The sequence below is a fragment of the Trichomycterus rosablanca genome, chromosome 11 (assembly GCF_030014385.1).
Source record: "Trichomycterus rosablanca isolate fTriRos1 chromosome 11, fTriRos1.hap1, whole genome shotgun sequence".
NCBI lineage: Eukaryota > Metazoa > Chordata > Actinopteri > Siluriformes > Trichomycteridae > Trichomycterus > Trichomycterus rosablanca.
In genome coordinates, this window is record NC_085998.1 from 18,127,429 (window position 1) to 18,150,029 (window position 22,601).

Consider the following 22,601-nt stretch of genomic DNA (forward strand, 5'->3'; position numbering starts at 1 on the left):
TATAATATGTTTTTTATTACACCTCCTTCTTAGAGTCTTTCACCCAAGCCCATTTCTAACAGGTGCTTACAGTAAAATTTATAATATTATATGAATTATTCTGTTTCCATGAGAGTATGTTTATAAAAAGATCTTTAAAATTAGAATAAAAACTTTAAACAACATTAAATAAGTTCAATTTGAAAGAGAAAAGTGTGCACAGTGTGGGGAGTATGTGCAATAAACAAATGTAAAGTTGAAGTACAAATAATTGCAAATTAAACATTTCAGGAAATCAAACTCACAGTGTGAAGTTCTGAATAGTTATAGTGTTTATTGGACTAAAAGCATAACACATACAATGGTAATTAATAGGTAAATAAAGTAACTGAGTGGTAATGATAGCAGGATAAATGTGCAGGTACAAGATCAATGCGGAGAAATTATATATGATTATCTATATATAGTTTTTATAGAAGTGATGCCCACTATGGTGGAACCAGGAAACTTAGTCTAATTGGAATTTCTGTTACCAATTACTAATGGAATGTACAGAACAGTTAAAATCATCAGAACCAAACTCTTAAGCATTGAAATATTGAGTCTACCTCTTGCATTTGTCTTCACAAGCCAGCAATGTTACTTTGCATTGGAACTTTCAAACTGGTCTCGACAGGAGATGAGGTTTTCAACTTCCATCACAGGTTTGATCCATGATGCTAAACTTTTGCTTTCTTCTCATCACATAGGTTTGTGCACAACCGAATGAAAAATCGTAGACTCAAAAATGTATCATGGCCAATAGTAAAGTCTCAAATGCTGATGATTGGATCCAAATTCCAACGTGTGGTCTAGCTAAATGCAACCAGCGCACTAAGCTTGACCAATTTACTCTAAGCATTGAGAATGGTGCACTTTGAAACTTTCTGAACAAAAAACCTCCAAGTGATATTTGTGTATCTAAAATAGGAGCTCTGGAGTGGTCTGAGGACCTCAAGAAATTATCTTAAGATCAACCAAAGTCTCCAAAAATCTCTGCAAAAGTCTAAAAGGGGATTCCCTCTGAATCACTCCTTCACCCGTTAGGTATTGCTGTAGTTTGGAACTGATTTACAACAGAAGCGAAGCGATTATAAAAGTAATTTGTAATGAAGGCTTACTTACCATAATAAAAACAAAATCTTAATACCAATATATATATATATACAGATTCACCCAGTCTTACATGAATGTTCATTTTTGATTAGCAATACAGGGTTTAAGCATGCAGTACAACCTTCTTAGATTTGTACAAATTCATTATGGATAGAGGATCATAACATAATTACAAAAAATATAGTTTACATACATTAGCTATATATGAAGAAAGTATTAAGTACAGAGATAACAATGAAAGGAATACATAGAATATGACAACAGAACAGTGTGTGAGCGTGCATGTGTGTGGGGTATGTCAGTTATTGCTGTCACGTTTAGCCATATGGCTGGTACATCCTGTTTTTGTGGAATCTGAAGCACTTAAGTCTGTGAATTGTCTCTTGTCTCTGAGGGATCTTTGAAATCTGTGAAAGTCCAGAAGTCCTCCACTTGCGATTACTGAGTAATAAGTGGCTGGATTTATCTGCCATCTTTCATTCTCCCTTTGGCTAATCCATTAAATTGGAATAAAAGGGATGTGAGTGTAGTCAAAAGGCTTGGGGCCCCCTTTTAAAGGGTCATAAAACATTTAAATGAAACAGACTGTGTGGAATCCTTGGGTGCAAATGTCAGTAAAATTAAAGAATAAAAGATTTCTGACAGTGGATCTGTGGTAAGCCATACTTGTTGCCATATAGTGTATGTTATTGTTTCCAAAGACAGTGATGTGTGTGTTCACCAGTGTAGTACTCCTGGGCAGTATTTGTCAATGAGTGACTGGTAATATGGCTTCAGCTGCTCCACATCTGGTAGATCTGTGCTTTTGGTGTACAAATCAAACTTACTGAAAGAGAACCACACATAGTATCAGCACTTTAGTTGCAGATTTGGCTGATCAGTGCAGTTTTATTACAAAGCCAAGCAATGTTTTCTTAAATGTGGGACATACTTAAACTCTTTAACCCAGGGCAGCATCATCAGATCTTTCTCATTGCAAAGATGCATGTAGTCACCGTTAGAGTGCCAGGGGTAGAACGAGTGGAAACGGATCACATACAAACCCTGATAAAGAAGGGTGAGAGATCTTTTACTAAAGTGAACTAAACAAGTCATTATTAGGAATAATAATTATATTAATATGAACACAATTAGTGTACTGTCCCTTAAAAATATTTAGCAAATTTTAAAATTATAATTTGTCTAATAATTGGTGAATTTGTTAATTGAAAGTAAAACTAAAGCATTTCAACAATGTATTAATATTAAAAAGTAAAGCAGATATTCATATCACTTGACTAACTTTAGTCTAATGCAGTTTGTTACCCAAATCCCTCAAATTTGTTTATAGCCAACTCAACTGCTGTTTAAAAAATTACAAGATCAGTTTCATATGTACTTAACAATCTCTTTTTAAGATCTATCAGTACGAGAATGTTTACATACTGAAATAAAATAAAAGTATGCACATTTTAAACAAGTCACAAATGTAATTATACAGAAACACAGAACTGTAGTAGGATAGACGAGCATCTAACAAACACCTTAAATCTCAGTATAAAAGAGTGGAGAAAATATTATGCTATAATCATAATGTCCATGCCTTGCCCCTCTCAACTTGAAAAACTAACTTTAAATAGCATTTTAAAATGGCTTAATGGCTGCTGGCATTAACTGGTCTAATGAGAGGAAAGTGGAACCTTTTGGCTTGAATTCTATGTAATATATGTGTTGTTTATTTGTCTTGGAACATTAACCAGTTAACAGCAGTTAAATATGTCTTTGTAGCACCATGTTTTGTTGATGACTTCCAGCAGGACGACAGTCTATTCAAGATCAATTAAAAAATAAATAGTGCACAATACAAAGTCATATTGTACAGAAAACTGCACGCATTTGCCAGAAAGCTTGATCTAGAATATGAGTCTAGGCATATAGAACCAAAACACACTGCCAAAGCAACACCACTTGGTCTTAAATTAAAAGAATTGACATCATTGAGTGGCCCAGTTAGTACACATCTTAACCCTATTAAATATTTCTGACAAGCCTTTAAATTGTGGCTCAATATTAAATTAATTCAATAAAGTAAGCTGAATGTTAGTAAGCAAACACTGGATTCTGACCTCTTCAGGGATGGAGCACTGGTTAAACTTCATCACTTGGTAAAGATACTCTGCAATAAAGAAACACCCAGAAAAAGTATGGAAAATTGAAGTTACACCATTCTAAAACATTCCTTAATCAGCATGTGAGGGTACCATGATTGGGGATGCAAGGAAAGAGGCATCATGGCTCACCACCACTTCATTATTGGCCGCTCAGGTGGCGCAGCAGTAAAACACGCTAGCACACCAGAGCTGGGATTTCAAACACATCGTTTTGAATCTCAGCTCTGCCATCTGGCTAGGCTGGGTGGCTACATAAACAATTGGCTGTTGTTCAAACAGGGTGGGAAAGCCGGAACAGGGTTTCTCATAACTGATGCTGGCTGATTGATGGCGCCTGCGCAGAGTCAAGGAATAATGTGGACAGGGTGTGGCTCTCCGTGCACAAGGCTGATCCACATATGAACTTGCCTTGTGCAGATGTGAAGATGCAGTCAGTACTGCAAGTGTTGGAGGGGGCGTGTGTCAGTCGTGGCACTTTTTAGTCAGCAGTGGAGGGTAGTATAATTACAGTGGCGCCGTAATGCAATCAGGGTAATTAGATACGACTAGATTAGGGAGAAAATTGGAAGAAAAATTGCAAAAAAAAAAAAAAAAAAAAAAATTTAATTATCAGTAATCAATTAAACTAAAATTTCTCAACACAGGATTGCAAATGAGTCACCACATAGTTAATGTTGTAAAAAGAATCAGGAAATTTCAGTCTCAGTAAAGCAAGCCTGGAAACTACTTTTAAATGGCTTTAAGTGACTTTCAGATGGCACTGCATTAAAAATGTCATGATACTCTAATAAACCCACTTGCAAAACTGCAACAATGAGTATTTGTTTTAAGTTTGCTGCAGGCACTAAAATTAGTACAAAATCACAGATTGTTTTTTTTATAGCATTTTACAAAATGGGTTTGTATATAATGATACACTTTTTGGGATTATTAATTAAATTCTAAAATCTATCTGTCGGATCTCATACTTACCGTCATGCCCCCAGGACATCAGTACATTGTCCAGTCCACAGTGAGGTTTATAGATCCCACACTCTGTGCTACAAAAAATGTTTGTATTTTTACACAGTTCTCTAGTTCAGGTCAATAAAATAGAACTAAAGTTAATTTTAAATGAGCTTTGCCACACAAAGAGACATAGAGAGTTCACATGGATTTTTCTATACGAAGCTTCTACCTAAAATGCCATAAAATTAGCCGTCTGAAAACTAGAAGCATAAAGCATTCTTTTTATTATCTTCAGAAAACTGCTTTATCCTGTTTTGCATTGAAAACAGTTTAAAGCCTTCTGCAGGAACACTAGATGCAAGGTTTACATCATTACACTCATTTATGCACACTTACTCCAAGGAGCAATATAAAGCAGCCAATCCACTGTTATGTATTTGGCGGTTTTAAAACGGAAATGGAAAGATGAGGCCAAACTTAAACCTGGTGTCACCCAAAGTGTTAAACAGGTACTGAAGCGAAACAAATTATGCAAATGTTGGTCAATAAAAACAAGGTGCACAAACTTCAGTGTGATATCGTTGTCATCTGAATTTTCCACAAATGTGGAGTCTCTGAAAACAATGGAGTTCTGAAAGCGGCAGCCCACAGGGTACGTGTCTCCAACCACCGCCCACTTAGACACACACAAACATAGAGCAGTGTAATAATGGATAAAATGTCTTATCAGATAAACTAGTAATGTACAAAACCCATTTCCAGAAAAGTTGGTACATTTTGTAAAGGGCAATAAAAAGAACCTGTGATTTATTAATTTCTTAAATCTGTCCGTCTGGGAATCTGCAGAGGTCTCGGTCAAAAACCACTGCTGAATGTGCATGACCTTTCGAAATCTCAGATGGCACTGCAAACAAAACTGTCAAGTGACTGTAATAAATAAAGCCACATGGGCTCTAGTGTACTTAAGAAAACCATTGTCACTTAACAAAGTCTGTAGCTGCATCAAGAAATGCAACCTGAAACTCACTACACTAAGAGGAAGCACATACATCAACTCTATGCAGAAATGCCTTAGAGTTCTCTGGGCCCAAGCTCATCTCAGATGGCCTGTTCTCAGTTCTTAAACCATTAAAAGTCTCATAATAGAAAAGGTGTTGAAACAAACTCTCCTCTGTTCCAACTCTAGCAGAGTGTGTTGCAGGCATCAATTTCTAAATGTGTTTATACTTACAAAATAAAATAAAGTTTTACTTTTATTATTTAAATAAAGTTTCAAGAGAATTACTGATTCATCTTTTTATTGCATTTTACAAAACATTCCGAGTTTTCTGGAAATGGGGTTTGTACAAGAAACCTGGCTGTCAGCTAGTTGTAAGTTACCTGTGGCTCTCCCCATAGACCCATGATCTTGCCAATGTCATGTATAAGACCAACCAGCTGGAACCAGTCTGAAGAAATAGAGAGTACATAAGGATTCTTTTTCAGCTTTTTGTTATTATTTTGAAATACACAAGATTCTATGCTATGCTATGTCCTCACCTTTATCAGGGTGTTCCCTGCGGATGCCCTCAGCAGTTTGGAAAGCATGGAATGAGTTTGCAAAGTCAACGTCAGGGTCTGATTCATCAACCAGCTGATCCAGACAGTTAATGCTTTCTATTACAGTCATAGCTGAGTGAGTACAGCCGGCCCATTCTGCATGCTGAAGGCAAAGTTCAGAGAGGGCAAATATTTAAAAATTGGCCCTGATCATCCTATTCATATCAATAGACAAGCACATTCTGCTCAAACTAATAACACACAAGATTTGTACTGATCGTATTTTTGTTGAATGTATTGATGACCATTTAGCTAACTGGTAGAACCTCATTTATTAACAATTACATGTAGCTGCTGATCCGTTTTCCAAATACAACAAATCTCTGTTCTTGTGTGACTCTGACTGTGATTCCAAAATAAACTGGCCATACACAAAATGCTTATATTGGGAGGGATATGGGTATTGTCTTGTTACTCCTCCAACTTATATCAATCCTTTGTTGAGGACCCTTTAACCTGTTATTTTCCTGTTAAATATTTTAATAGAAATTTACACATTTTAACCACTATTTAATGCAAAAGTAGTCCTAAACCATGAGTGTACCACAACTATTTTTCATAGTTGGAATGTCCAGTGCATTTTGTTAACACATCTGTCAAGAAGTTTAACTTTGTTTTATCTGTCCACAAACAGTCATCTCTATTGTTGTATATTGTGCTTCAAATAGCTATATACGTTAATAAAGGAAGACAGGTCTGTACTGCAGTACTGGAGACAGTACTGTACTACAAAGATAGAATGTACAAATTGCTTTTAAATATTATTTGATTTGCAGTACTAATATACAGTATGTTATATGTGTATATATTAGTGTTAGTGTACGTGTGTCTATTAGAGTTACTGACCTTGTGTTTGACAAAGTCCAGGGTCTGATTTTTGTGCATCAGTCTGTATGTGTTAAAAACTCTGTCAAAAAGATCTCCACTCTGTCACACACACACATGCACGAACACACACATGCACGAACACACACACACACACACACACACACACACACACACACAAGGCATTGTTAACTTAGGTAAATTTTAGTAGCTCCAATTGGACTGACTGGTTTTCTTCCACAAGTCCAAAGACAAGCAGAGTACCCAGAGAAAACCCACAGGGACACAGGGGGTACATGCAAACTTTACACAGAAAGGAACCTGGCCACCTCGCTGAGATGCGACAGTTGAACAACTTTGGGATGAATTGGTATGTTGATTGTGAGCCAGACTTTCTCATCCAAGATCAATGCCTGATATGGCTAATGTGGCCACAAAAGCAGAAAACTCCATGTTTATGCATGTGGTTTTGGAAGTGAATGATCATCAAGCTCAAGCTCAGATGAGTCCACATACTTTTGGCAATATAGTGTATTATCAGATTGCTGCACCCTTATATAATCCTTTGTATTTGCACACCCACTTCGCCACAGTGACACCTCTTTATCAGTTTATTCATACTGTTCATTATTGTTCATTCATAAACTTTTTACCTCAAAGTTTCTGAAGTCAGATTTGTCTTTGCCCTCCTGTAGCAGGTACTCAGGGCGATACACCAAAGATGGATCTGGACCCTGATGGAGAGCAGAGAAAATAGGCACTAGATGATATATAATGTATCATTAAAAAGCAGTAGCATTTTCACACCCTCTTTTATAATTTTTAGTAAGAGTGTTAGTGTGAAATTGGATAAATGATAAAATGGATATTGTTGGTGACTGGAATTGTTAATACAACATCAGTAGAGAGGAAGCGTAAAGCAGTCGGGTAATTGGATTTGACTAAATTGGGAGGTAAATTGGGGGAAAATGCATATAGAAAAGCAGTGTTTATTTGTTTGTTTATTAGGATTTTAACGTCATGTTTTACACACTTTTGATTACATTCATGACAGGAACGGTAGTTACTCATTACACAAGGTTCATCAGTTCACAAGGTTATTCACCTCACTTGCATGTCTTTGGACTGTGGGAGGAAAACAGAGCACCCGGAGGAAACCCATGCAGACACGGGGAGAACATGCAAACTCCACACAGAAAGGACCCGGACCACCCCACCTGGGGATCAAACCCAGGATCTTCTTGCTGTGAGGCGACAGTGCTACCCACTTAGCCAAAGTGCCGCCCAGTGTTTATGTAATGCTGAAAAGTACACTGATATTTTAAAGCAACATATGCTGCCTTCAAGACGTCATATTTTCCAGTGAAGTCCATTTATTTCTCAACAAGACAATGCAAAACCACATGCTGCATACATTACAAAGGCATGGCTGTAAAAGAAGATGGTACAGGTTTTTTGGAATGTGTTGCAGGCTTTAAATGCAGGCATGGATCTATAATTACATATAAAATAAAGTTGACCAGACAAAACATGTATAGGCAAAAGTTCATGAAAAACTATACCTGCAGCAATGTAGATTATACATTTGTTGGTGCTAAATGTTTTTGTCCATGTGATCAGCTACTTCAAGCATTAAAGTGCTATTGGAGCAGAGGCTTATTTCCTGCATGCCAGTCTCTAAGCCAGTGTTAATGTAAAGTTCTAGTTCAATTCATGGTAGGCCTGTTTTAAAAATTTGACTATTTGGACTATCCTTTAAAGGTTGCAGTCAAACAAGATCTATTTGTGAAATTTCACGACCGCCGAAATAGTCAGTTTCTGACATTCTTACATTTTTGGTTAGGAAAAAACAAATTCTAGTCAATTCATTAAATCATTCAAGAATTTCAGTCAATTCATTTTGTCACACAAAAAAACAGCTGCAAGAATAACTAAATAACCAAAATCCCCAAAACTGCCATGCATACTTGTCCTTTTAACTGTAAGCTTTTGACTGTAACTGTATATGTTAAACAATCACAGTAGTACAAACATAAAGGTAGACAATGTTTAGAAAAGTACTCACCATGTTAACCACTCTCATGTTGAAGCAGTGTTATCGATTGCAGTGTCAGTGCTGGATGTGATGACAGCCGTGGATGACGGTGTTTTAATGTGTCTTATGCATCTACAGTTCTATTTATGAGTGCACAGACACAGGGAGACGAAATATGGACAGGACACAGTTCGAGATGAGTAGTGACACTTTAACCCTACTCTCAAATACTCTGGAAATAAAAGTTTAGCTCACTAAGGGCTTTCAGATAACTGTGATTCACTAATTGACAGAGAAATGCTTTACTAGGCTTTGTGTGTTTGTCCTGGCTAAAGGTGCTTTGGATTTTAAGTGATGAAGAGATAAACTGAGGTCATCTCTTGCCCCTTAATCAGATTATCTTTGCAGTTCTACATTTGACTAAGTTAACTTAATGAATTAATTGCAAAAAATGTAGAAGTGTTAAGTGTTTGCTGCTAAAACCATTTGTCTCATCTGAAGTTTGTAGTTAGATTAAGTTATGCAGATTTACAACCATCCTCCTTATTGTGTGCAAGTACAAAATAAACATGTTATATTCCAGACAAGTTAATTTTTTTAAATGGCTTTTTAAAACCTTTTATGGATTAATTCATTTTAATAATGTATTTATTAAACATAAACACACATGTCTGTGTTTCTGTTAAATACTAAAATGCTGCTTTACCTTAAACTTAATGTTGTACAGTTCTTTAACAAGTAAATACATTTATCATGTAATTATTAGTGTCTGTGCAACACCCCTGGATTTGATTGGCTCTTGGTAAGGGGTGAGACAGAAGTGTCATAGTGTCTATCAGATATCAGTGTATTTAGACTGAGTAAACATTCATAGGTCAGTCTAGGAAAATGTTCATTTCCTGTCAAGCACATGCCATAACACTGAAGCTCAACATGCTGTTATTTATTAACTTTACACACATTAATGCTAGCACACACATTTTCTGCCCCGTTTATGCTTACTGACTTTTAGTTACCTTTCTCACCTGGGCTGTATCCCGAAATTGTTATTATTTTTTTACTGGAAAAAAAAACTTTACATACGCTCCTTGCAGGACTGGATGTGTTGGTACCACAACGCATCATAATCCTGCAGCCTTGACTTTGATCCTTGTCTTTGCTTACAGTCTGTGTGGAGTTTGATGTGTTCTCTCTGTCTGCATGGGTTTAATCTACGTACTAAGATTTCCACCTGCCTCCTAAAATCAACCAGTAAATGAATTGGCTACTCTAAATAGCTACAAGGTGTGAGAGCATAAAAGTATGATCCCCTGCAATGCCCTGTGATATGTTCATTGCTTCCAGAATAGGCTCTGGACCCACTGTGTCACTAGTCTGATGAAGGCAGAGACTAAGGATGTTTCCATGTTCCTGGAATTCTGCACCACACATATAAATGTTCCTCCTGCTCTGGTTTAACCATGTTTTAGGTTTGTTAATTAACTGAGGTTGATAAATTGCATAAGGTGTGTTAGAAGTGAAAATGGAGTACAAAGTACATCGCAGGGTCATTGGAGGACAAGACAGTAACGTGGTCAGCTTGGAGTAACTGATGTCAACGGACTATAGAGGGCAGTACAACCAAACTCAAATGCTGGATTATTTGGTGTTCTCATTTCATTTTCATTAACTGCTTTATTTTGGTCAAGGTCAAGGCAGGTCCTGGAAACACTAGGCGTGAGACAGCAATTTCCTGGATAGGGAGTCAATTCATCACAGGGCTTCGGCCAACACCCTCAGACATAGCCAATCATGTCTGTGTAGATGCCCAGTGTACCGATAGTGTTGATAAGATTCGAATCTGAATCTCAGCAGAGGTGGCAAAGTGTAAGAGAAAGCTGTGCCACCCGAGCACCACATTTAATTTGTATTAAAGCAATTTAACAGCAAGACAGATAGAATATACAGAGGATCTACTGCTTATTCCTTTTATCCCCTAATTCATTATTTATCTTCAAATGCTTTCATACAAGTCCTTAATAGACTGGAACAATTGCAAATTTCTGAGGAAAGGAGGAGCCCTTTACAGTCCAGAATTAACTATAAATCTTTAAGTCTTTATGTTTAAATCTGGAAATGGAAGGGTAGGAGGGCAGTTTACTTGGTCCTGGTGAAATGTAATTGAATATTGGACAAAACTGATTTGCAGACCATTTGCAAACAAAAAGTCCTGAGCCTATGTGTTCATATAAGCTTACATTGCATAATATAAGCATAGCAATGTTTTGGCCTTGCTTTTTAGGTACTGAGATTTCTCCAGATTCTATGGATTTTTTTTGATAATATTAAGCACTGTAGATGGTGAAAAATGTTAAATTATTGGCAATGCTTATTGAGGAAGGTTGTACTATTTTTAGCAAGTAGTAAACCCTGACCCTATCCTTGAATTTTTGTACATGGTCTTTAGGTTTAAACAGAGGTCAATGAGGATACACAACTTACTGCTTTCTGTATTTATTTACATTTTATATATTGTCTAATACTTTTTTTGGAATTACAGTTAGCAACGATGTGCAAGAAAAATAATCTACTGTATATTATTGATCACAGCAAAAAATAACTACATATAACAACTGCAAAGTACACACCATTTCTAAAATATTTACATTTGAACTTAACTTATTAAATAATGTTTTTCATTTACAAAGTCAAAAAGTCATCAAAAAAGGTTTAAAGTGCTTTACCCTTATTAAAGTAAGTTTGACCTATTTGTTTAGTGCACATCTAGTTTAGTGCAAGGACAGAAAACATTACACCATTCCGAGTACATTTTGTGTGGATACATACAAATATATACTTAATTAATGAAAATGATGGCAATCTGGTCCCACTGTGGTTTACAAGGTGTAACGTAAAGCCTCCATAAGGGGGCGTTCGTGTACAAGTCAATTTTTTCATGAGCCTGTTAAAATTCCATGATATAATGATTATTATTTTTAGTTTGAAAAACCCTGTCCTATGTTAGTGCTGAGTGTGTTGATATACAGTTTTTAAAAGTCCACTGTTTACATACACGCGTAAGGGCATTTCATTCATGACATTCAATGATTTCTTTACCTTTTTTTTTTCCACGACTAAATGATTGAAACACCTACTTCTATGTACAAAGAAAGTTTACAAATTTGAGTCCTTATATAAATTAACTGCAATTGTGTGTGTGGTTTTAAAATGTACATATAGCAAGGAAGATTATTAATTTAATGGAGTATAATGTCTGTTAGTTTTATGCCATGGACTTACTAATTGCTTGTTGGTAATTATGATTGACAATAGCTGGTGACTTTACTGTGCCTAGGTAAACAGCGCTTGTATGACAAGATAAAAAGTATATTAAACAGTTTTTTGCCAAGTCAGAAAAATGCTAGGAGGTTATATGTCCTGATTGTCAAATTTAATTCTTGAACCACATCAACATGTCTGCAATAAATTAGTTGCTAAAACATTGGTGACACTTTGTACTCAGTGAAAGATATGAAATTGGTCCACACATTGTGCATATGGTATAATTCACTATTTAATGCTAGACTAACCATCTACAGGGGTTGGACAAAATAACTGAAACACCTGTCATTTTAGTGTGGGAGGTTTCATGGCTAAATTGGACCAGTCTGGTGGCCAATCTTCATTAATTGCACATTGCACCAGTAAGAGCAGAGTGTGAAGGTTTAATTAGCAGGGTAAGAGCACAGTTTTGCTCAAAATATTGCAATGCACACAACATTATGGGTGACATACCAGAGTTCAAAAGAGGACAAATTGTTGTTGCACGTCTTGCTGGCGCATCTGTGACCAAGACAGCAAGTCTTTGTGATGTATCAAGAGCCACGGTATCCAGGGTAATGTCAGCATACCACCAAGAAGGACAAACCACATCCAACAGGATTAACTGTGGACGCAAGAGGAAGCTGTCTGAAAGGGATGTTCGGGTGCTAACCCGGATTGTATCCAAAAAACATAAAACCACGGCTGCCCAAATCACGGCAGAATTAAATGTGCACCTCAACTCTCCTGTTTCCACCAGAACTGTCCGTCGGGAGCTCCACAGGGTCAATATACACGGCCGGGCTGCTATAGCCAAACCTTTGGTCACTCGTGCCAATGCCAAACGTCGGTTTCAATGGTGCAAGGAGCGCAAATCTTGGGCTGTGGACAATGTGAAACATGTATTGTTCTCTGATGAGTCCACCTTTACTGTTTCCCCCACATCCGGGAGAGTTACGGTGTGGAGAAGCCCCAAAGAAGCGTACCACCCAGACTGTTGCATGTCCAGAGTGAAGCATGGGGGTGGATCAGTGATGGTTTGGGCTGCCATATCATGGCATTCCCTTGGCCCAATACTTGTGCTAGATGGGCGCGTCACTGCCAAGGACTACCGAACCATTCTGGAGGACCATGTGCATCCAATGGCGGTGCCATGTATCAGGATGACAATGCACCAATACACACAGCAAGACTGGTGAAAGATTGGTTTGATGAACATGAAAGTGAAGTTGAACATCTCCCATGGCCTGCACAGTCACCAGATCTAAATATTATTGAGCCACTTTGGGGTGTTTTGGAGAAGCGAGTCAGGAAACGTTTTCCTCCACCAGCATCACGTAGTGACCTGGCCACTATCCTGCAAGAAGAATGGCTTAAAATCCCGCTGACCACTGTGCAGGACTTGTATATGTCATTTCCAAGACGAATTGACGCTGTATTGGCCGCAAAAGGAGGCCCTACACCATACTAATAAATTATTGTGGTCTAAAACCAGGTGTTTCAGTTATTTTGTCCAACCCCTGTATAAGACAAGTGCTAAAGCCAATATTTGACTGTTTAAATGTTCTGTCCTTTATTTTCTCTCCCCTGTCTTAGTTTCATTTAGTTCCGTTTCTGGTAACATGTTTTTTTGTAAAATGAGACATTATACTGTGTGACATCTCACCAACAGTAGGAAAGAGTTTCAGATTCTTTTAATAGGTTCAGTAAAACTAGCCTTATAAAAAAAAAATACTTGAATTTGTAAAAGTTTGTATGTTCCAATCATTTAGTCACAGAAAATATCAATAATTAAAATCCCAAGATTGCCAAAGTCTACATGTCTTATACAAGTGTATGTAAACTTTTATAACCTGATGTGCTTTTTATCAGCACTGGTTAACTCAGATAAAGGTGAGTAAGAGATTTAAAGTAAGAAACTAAGATCTTCAAAACAATATGAAATTACAGTGAAGGTAGTATAAATGAAACACTAGACAAAGACAGCGTGTGTTTGAGGAAATAAAAACAACAGTTTCACACTTTGCTTTGTTTACACTGAACCTTGCCAGCTTACTGTTTCCAGTTTGGTCTTACCCATAACTGTGAGGACTTATAGGATTGACTGGAGAGGATTGTTGCCTTCTGTTCTGACCTACAATCTGGTAGAGACGATAACTCAGGTTCTGAACCTGGCAGGTGCCTAATACACACCCCACACGCATCAGCTGACCGTGTACATGATGACGAGAAGGAGCATGACGCCGACTGCGTTTCTGCCCCTTAGATTTGATAGTAAAACTGAACGTTTGATTGGGAGGTTCTTCATGCAGGAGTCCTCTCCAGACCAAATCATGATCTTGAATAACATCCTCTGCACCAACCATAGGCCCTGCAGCAGTTGCCATGGCAATACTGCCTTCTGACCCAAATTTCCAGAACTTTCTTGGAAAACTCAATCTAAGAAAGAGAAAGTACAACACAGAGGGAGGAAAGAGGGAGGAGATGATCAGTGCATAGAATCATGTTCAACCCAATACTTTGCAAATGTTCAAAATGCTTTTAAACATTAGACAAACAAGGTGAGTACTTTTTAGTACCTTTCTGTGATGGATAACATTCATATGCTTTTTCTTATTTTATGTTTTTACCACTGCTTTATACTAGTAGTGAATGGTTACACAAAGTGTCACCAATGTTTTGGCAACTAATTTATTGCAGACATGCTTTTTGTGGTTCAAGAATTACATTTGACAATCAGGACATATAACCTCCTAGCATTTATCTGACCTTGGCAAAAACTGTTTTATATACTTTATAATTATTGTTGCCATACAAGCCCTGTTTACCTGGGCACAGTAAAGTCACCAGCTATTGTCAATCATAATTACCAACAAGCAATTAGCGAGTCCATGGCATAAAACTAACAGACATTATACTCCATTAAATTAATAATCATAGTTGCAATATGTACATTCTAAAAAAAAAAACTTGCACCACCCACGATCCAGACCAACACAAATAAAAGCACATTGTGTACCCTGCCCAGGAGAGGGTTACTGGGACCTATTCCTGAAGCTAGGTTTAGGGGTAGTGTCTGACAGCGAACAGTTGGTGGCTGGGCAGCCCATGTAAACGGGCCAGGCTAGGAATACTCACAAGTCCTCATCTGGTGGCCGTACAGGTGGAGTTTATCCCAGTAACTGAGAGCGTCATCTCAGCTCGCAGGAAAAAAAAAAGACATAATATTCAGCCTTCTTGAAATTTTTGGGCAAAGTTCTGTTTTGCTGGGGGGGCTCCAATGCGCATGTTGGCAGTGACTGGAAAACCCGGAGGGGAGTGACTGGGAGGAACAGCCTGCCTGATCTGAACCCGGATGGTGAGATGTGATTCGACTTCCGTGGAAGTCATGGTTTGTTAATAATGAACACCATGTTCAAACACAAGGCTGCTTAGAAGTGTATTTGGTACCAGAACTTTGGGTCAAAGGTCAATCGACACGTGGTTGTGACCTGGTAGGCCTAAATGTATAGTGAGGGTTTGTTGAGAAAGGCTGACAGAGAAGTCTATCCAAATTGGAAAAGGATGGTATGCTCCCTCTAAGTAGTGGGTGAGAACCTACGCCAAGGGTTCAAGTATGTCAGGGCCCTGTTTACGAGTGATGGAAAGAGGAATTGTGAGATCAATTATAGATGAGGTGCAGAATCAGCAGTAATGCGGTTGCTATACCAGACCATAGTGGTGGGGGGATGCTAAGTCATAAAGCCAAGCTCTTAATATACTGGTCATTCTATGTCCCTACCCTCTCCTATGGTCATAAGCTTTGGGTAATTACCGGAAAAACATGATTGCAAATAAAACTGACCAAAATAAGTTTGCTCCGGCATGTTGCTGGGCATACTGTCCAAGATCGGGTGAGGAGCTCAGTGATATGGGAAGGGCTGGGATTGGAATCGCTGCTCCTTTGCATGGAGAGGAGCCAGTTGAGATGGTTCAAGCATCTAATGAGTATGCTTCCTGGACACCTTCCATTGGAGGTATACCTTGCACGGCCAACTGGGAGGTGGGAAAGATGATGATGATGGCTATTGTAACATATCATTCTTCTTTATTATCATAATGTTATATACTTTTTCTATAGTTTTACCTTTATTGGTATTTGTTTTTTTATATTTAATACAATAAAATAATGCTTGTAAAATACAAATGCACACACGCACACACATGCATAGAGTGGCTAAGAGTTCTTCTCTATTCATAGTTTCTTTGCTGCATAGTACCTTGCTGTACAATTTCTCGAGTCTTCTGGGATTCTGAAGGATTTTGTTTTTTGGCACAGAATTGCCCTGGAACTTTCTTTATTAGGCTGCTCATTTGTTGCTTTTTCTTCATGTCCTTTTTTAACTGAAAAGCTCCTGTAGCTTTTCTGTCTTTTGTAGATTGAGTTTTTTTTTTTTGTCCAGAGGGGATATGTGGAAGCCCCATTAAAGTTATGCAAGTTATAAATGAATTACATTTTTATTTAACTGTTCAAACAAAAGGCTTTGTTTTGATAGTTTTTTGTTTTGTATCATTTAGTGTTTTTTTTAATTAGCCAACACAGAACACTATCATTATTAATTAAATGCAATATTTGTAAAAGCACCAAAACATATGTTAAAATATGAGGCTGCATGTGTTTATCTTAAGACGTGTTGCACACATACACATACACACACCCTACTGCATTTGCAGGTTTATTAATAAATAAAGCTTTTTGTGTAATTAATATAACGGTAAAACAGTTAAGTTGGCAGAATTAAACCACAACTTAATATCAAATGCTGCCTATAATTTTTTTTAATTACTGGAACAAGGCCAGCTTTGTTAGACAGTTCCAGCCTGTACAGGGATTATGACATTACAGTTTTACTTAAGGGTTATTAATCTGATCTGATTGCATTTACTTAGTGGCTCATTAATCCTGGAGGGCAAATATCTTTAAAACAGATTACAGCGTAGTGTTAAAGAGGCAGGATCACCTCTCTAATGAAATCATAACCACTGCTAATAAGCTCAGGATTGTGTAACTATATAACTAAAAAATCTGCATTTTTTTGTTTATATACAGAACATTATTGTAATGGATATAATAGATGTATCTTGATGTTACATTTGTACCTTTTAAATTTAGATAAAAACTTATTTTTTAAATGACATACTTGGTTAAAAAAATGTGTACCATTTCGAGTAGGCCTACCAGTAAACAAAAGTTGTAACTACTCATGCAACTACCCTTGGCATCATCCCCACCTTGCCCCACTTAATGCTGCCCTTAATTTTAGGTACTATTATTTAATTAACTGAAAGCTAAATGTTATTTCTAGCTAAATGTTAGTACACTGTACTATATACTATATACTGAAATTTTAAAACATCAGAACATAAGAGTGATTTATCACAGGTTGCTAGACCTATTTGATTTCTAACAGATGCTGCTCATACCATAACGGATTCCCCATAACACGTGCATAACACGTGAAAGCACACAACACGTAGACATAGACATCCAGATATTGTAAATCCAATATGTTTCTGTAGTCTTAATAATGCACTTCAAATTCAGGACCCAACCATTCAGCCTCTTCAGAACTCATTATTTGCTTTGTGCAGTATTAAGTGCCATGGCCAATATATGCTGTTAAATAACAATCAACCGATACAACTGACCTGTGCAGCTGTGTTTGTAATCATGATTTAGTAACTTCAGAATCAAGCTCTTTGTTCAAGTGATGTTTCCCTTATTTTGTCCCTCCCTGTACTTGCGTGTTTGCACTGACATTCACATTTATTACAATGATTAACTGCCTCTTATCACAGTTTGCAATTTGACATGATTAGATAAGAATTATTTTACTTAAATCATCAAAGTAAGCTATGGTGAAATGTGCCACCAGCCATATATAAACCAGTTTCCACCCAGATAAGTTTTCTGTTGCATGCCACTTTTCTCAGAGCACAGGCCGAGTTGCAAAACCTGAGCTGCACAAGCCAAGGTGCAAGATGAATATGCAGACTAGGTCTGTTATCACATGAGCACTTCAACTCTCTGGATGCTATTGATTTTAATAAGAACAAAACAATGATGTACTATACACACCAAAGCAATACCACATGTAGAAACACTATTATCCAACCAAAGACTCATCAAAATTAATTAAAACATCAGCCAGAGCACAGTGGGTAGCACTGTCACCTCACAGCGAGCACCTGTTTATACTAAAAAATAACCGGTCAAGATATAAATTATTTTCAATATTAGATAGTTTTATTTACAACACTCATCAAGCTGAACCTAGCTAAATAACAAAATAGTTTAATAATGTAGATGACAAGCTACACAGCCTTCTCTATATGGAATATAAAGACACATGAAACACAAAACAGAACTACTATACAGTATAAGGCTATTATTAAAGGTTAATGCCAACATCAGATCTGGATGCCATAAATGCTGATTGCATGTCAGACCTAATCATCAAACATCATCACCTGGGCTCAAAGATGCTCTATTATATATGCACAAATTCCCACAGACACTCTCCAAAATGTTGTGAAAAGCCGGAGGGTGGCTGTTACAGCCTTCATAGTGATGTTTATGGTTTTGGATGTCCAACAAGTTTATAGTATTTTTAATACTATTTAGACATTAGTATATGGCTTGAGATGCAAATTCCACAATTATGTGGAAAAAATAACTCTGATTAATACGTTTTCTGGCACATGTGAACACAGCCTAAGAGAGGGAATTCCCAAAAAGGCGAGAAGTACGGAGGACAGGAGCATTGTACACTATTGTGATGTTTTTTTGGTCACCGTAGTGAAGTAGTGGACAGAAGAGTGGATGAGGAGTGAAGATGGAGGGGAGGGTGTATTAAAGAATGAGCAGGTTAAAGTGGCTGGAGAAGAGTTCCCACATTAGAACACAGTAGGAGACTTTTATAGACACAGAGTTGAGAGAGTGAGATGGCCACATTAAAACCACATCACATGGTGAAAAGGAGTAAAAAATCAGATTTAATCCAATTCTATATTAACGTTATTAATCACTTCTCTGTTTGTACTGGTGCTCTTTGCCTGTGTGACCTTTTCCCACATCCATTAATACAGACACACACACACACACACACTCTTAATAAAGAGCCAGTTTGTTTAGATTGCTAGTGTTAGGATTAGAATTCTTTTCACTTTTGCCCACAATGCTAAACACAGGACCTACGAAGAAAGGTTTTGCAATAATGCAAGTATTCAGAATACATATTCAGTTATTGTATTCAGTCCAAAATACATTATTCATTTTAACTAACTTATACGTCCCATGGCCTTGGTGGATATGACACCACCTAGAAACACTACTCACAAGACAGGAATAGATGCTGACTAGGTACCAGTTCATTATAAAACAAGTCTTGTACCAATTAACGTATTACCAATTCACTTTTAGGTCTTAAACTAATGTGGGCTGTATGTCTTACTTCAGGTGACTATACTAGCACTTTTCCAAACAGTGACAAAATTGCCCAACATTTACGATAAAATACTTTCTCTTACCACCCTGCAAACACTGGTCTTTTTGATAAAGTAAATTTAAAGAAGGCTAGATGTCTGAAACCATACAATAAAATTATTTGGCCACTACTAACATAGTGTCATTGTGCTGGCGTCACACACCTGCATAAAACCAAACCCGGCATCATGGTTCCAGAGAAAGCAGGTTGCCATCAGGGAGTCTAGCAAATCTATGATAAATAAAAACTGTAATAAATAAAAACATGTCCACCTGTAGCGAATTCATGCTCAACGAGGCACAGGTGACTGTCATTGAAGAGGAACTGACTGAATTATCTACGCTTCCATGCCCCATCTGCCAGCCAAATTTGGATAGGCAGAAGAACATGATTTCACAACTGACACATGCAGCTGATTTCCATTGCAGATGGACTTACAACAAATAAATGCAATTTTTAATATGTTAATGTAAAATAAATGTATTGATTAGTTTACACTAATATATACTTGATTAGTTTATATTTAGTTTTTTTTCTTTACAAAATTCCTTATAAGAGTTTAAACCTGCAAATATATTTTCTGCATGAAAAGTACACATTAGCTCACCTTTTGTGGTGCCCAGTTGGTGTTGGGAAGGCTGAGGTCGCACATGCTATAGCCAGCAGCAGGTATATAAGTGTGTAGTACTGCATGTACATAAGATGCTGTGTGTTCATTTTGTGCAGACACTATACCAACCAGCCCTTGGCACCTGCAGAAAGGGGGTGATAAGGTCAAAACGAAAAAACACTAGATATTGTACCATAATAGGCTACATTTAGTTTTTATTCCATTTTTAACATTATTATTAGTAGTAGTATTAGAAGTTGTAGTAGCCGTAGTAGTAGTAAGCTTTTTCATGTTTTATGTAACATTTAATAAATATATTCTTAGAATAAAAAAAGAAATAAAATCCCTATAAAAGCATGAATTTAAACAAAACCATTATCATCTATTAGCACGAATATAAATTTGTGTAAACACATTTTATATATTTAACTAAATAATGTTGTGTTAGAGAGTTTTATCCCATGTTATCCCACACATTTATTTATTATATACATATATGGGTGATTCTTCAATTGGGGGAACTTTTACATCCCTAAGTTATAAATTTGTGTTAAAAATACTTTATTACAAAACAAATATTTTAGGTATTAAAAAGATCATTTATTGCATCACTAAAAAAAATTACATACCAAAATAATTATGATTTTCATTTTTTATGATGATTTAAACATCAATATTTTGCTACTTTGGCCTTGTCCCCAACCCAGACTTTAAAACTTCTCTGCTCTAATAAAATGCTAAATCACAATATGAGTTTTATAATAACTTAAAAAGAAACAAAATGTATTTTTTTTTCATACTGTATATTTGTACAACCTATGCATATTTTTGAGCAATATATTACTGTCCCCAGCATTATCGTCATTACCGCAACAGTGTATGGTTTCTGTAGGGAATCATTTGAAGGTAACACTTGTTTATGTTGTAACCATGGAAACAAAGACTTGAAAGGAAGCACATGCCAGCCATGAGAGAAGATTAACATTTTAATGTTTGGAAATATGAGTAATTTAATCATATATTCCTCCTGATCATAGAGTATATTTATTCAGCGTCATTACCATTTACATCAGTATGGCAGTACTTTACAAAAAAAAAAGAAATGTACACATTATTTATATGTATTTAAAGTGCATCTTGTACTAGCTGTTGACTAGCTTTAGCAAATCCATGGCCTATCTAGTTTTTTTCTTTAAAAAAAAGTAAAAATTGTCATTACCGCAACACGTCATTACCAACACATAATGACATTTTGCTATGCCACTTCACAAATAAATATGAAATATTAAAATTCTATATAAGCTCAATTGTAGCCATCATTAAGTCTTTGCTTTAGCATTATCTTGACATAATTAAAACTAAATTATTCCTAATTTTATTTTTCAAAAGTTAAGATGGTCAAAAGAGCCCGCAATTGAAGAATCACCCGTATATTTATTGTTTCAGGGCGGCACAGTGGCTAAATGGGTAGCATGGTCGCCTCACAGCAATAAGGTCTTAGGTTTGATCCCCAGGTGAGGCAGTCCGGGTCCTTTCTGTGTGAAGTTTAGATGTTCTCCCTGTGTCTGCGTGGGTTTCCCCCGGGTGCTCCGGTTTCCTCCCACAGTCCAAAGACATGCAAGGGAGGTGAATTGGAGATACAAAATTGACCATGACTGTGTTTGATATAATCTTGTGTGAACTGATAAAACTACCGTTTCTGTCATGACGTTAAAATACTAATAAACAAACAAACTTATTGTTTCTACTTTGCTGTTACTTTACTGCAAATCTTTAACACAATGCTTTTAAAGAAGCCATATAAACAAACTCAAATGTAATTTTAATGTGGGTTTTTAACTGTAAAGTTAGTTATGATGAGTTAGCAAAAAAAAATATTGGATTTAACATAACATTGATGTTACAATAACGATTTAATAAGTGCTATTTACTAATTAAATTAATAATAACATAGACGCACCTCAGTTTAGAGATTACGAATTCCCCATTCGCACGTGGACTTTTCACGATGAGCTCGCGCACACATCCTCCACTCCGCCCGCCCAAACTGTTAAATACGGGCAGGCGGAGTCACGTGGCTTTAAACCGGGCACCTGATGCGCCTACACCTCGAGAATATCAAAAACTGGTAGATTAGCCTAATAAATTCAGCAGTTTTATTATTGTTAACACACATTTTAATCTTAAAATAGTGAGTTTTCTTCACATACACTTTAAAATATCTCAGTTCTTTCGTTACACACAAACACATACACACATGGGAGAGAGAGAGAGAGAAAGAGAGAGAGAGAGAGAGAGAAAGAGAGAGAGAGAGCTGCCGCGAGAGAAACAGTAGCTCTGAGGTAAAGTTTTCGCTTTTCTATTTAGTCAAACATGGCAGCCACAGCTTATTAAAATACCACATTAATAACATTACATTTTCATCACATATTCGATTACAGATACTATAATAAAACATAACATTCAACTTACCC

At 36.8% G+C, this 22,601-nt stretch overlaps 1 protein-coding gene across 1 annotated transcript; it reads right to left on the reverse strand.

Moving 5' to 3' along the window:
- Positions 1-293: 293 nt before the first annotated feature.
- miox (myo-inositol oxygenase) lies at positions 294-9,098 on the reverse strand. The gene is made up of 10 exons (XM_063005235.1): positions 8,722-9,098; positions 7,310-7,390; positions 6,678-6,758; positions 5,772-5,934; positions 5,613-5,680; positions 4,799-4,908; positions 4,257-4,324; positions 3,240-3,289; positions 2,066-2,178; positions 294-1,960 (listed from the first exon to the last, which is right to left on the reverse strand). Exons 1-10 carry the CDS (start codon positions 8,737-8,739, stop codon positions 1,852-1,854), a joined length of 861 nt encoding a protein of 286 aa, XP_062861305.1. The 5' UTR covers positions 8,740-9,098; the 3' UTR covers positions 294-1,851.
- Positions 9,099-22,601: the final 13,503 nt, after the last annotated feature.

What these genes read in the sequence shown, in the direction of transcription:
- miox (XM_063005235.1), bottom strand. An exon ending in CTGACTTCAGAAACTTTGAG is followed by an intron (nt 6,759 to 7,309) that starts GTAAAAAGTTTA and finishes TGTGTGTGACAG; the next exon opens with AGTGGAGATCTTTTTGACAG. An exon ending in CCCTGGGTTAAAGAGTTTAA is followed by an intron (nt 1,961 to 2,065) that starts GTATGTCCCACA and finishes GTTCTCTTTCAG; the next exon opens with TAAGTTTGATTTGTACACCA.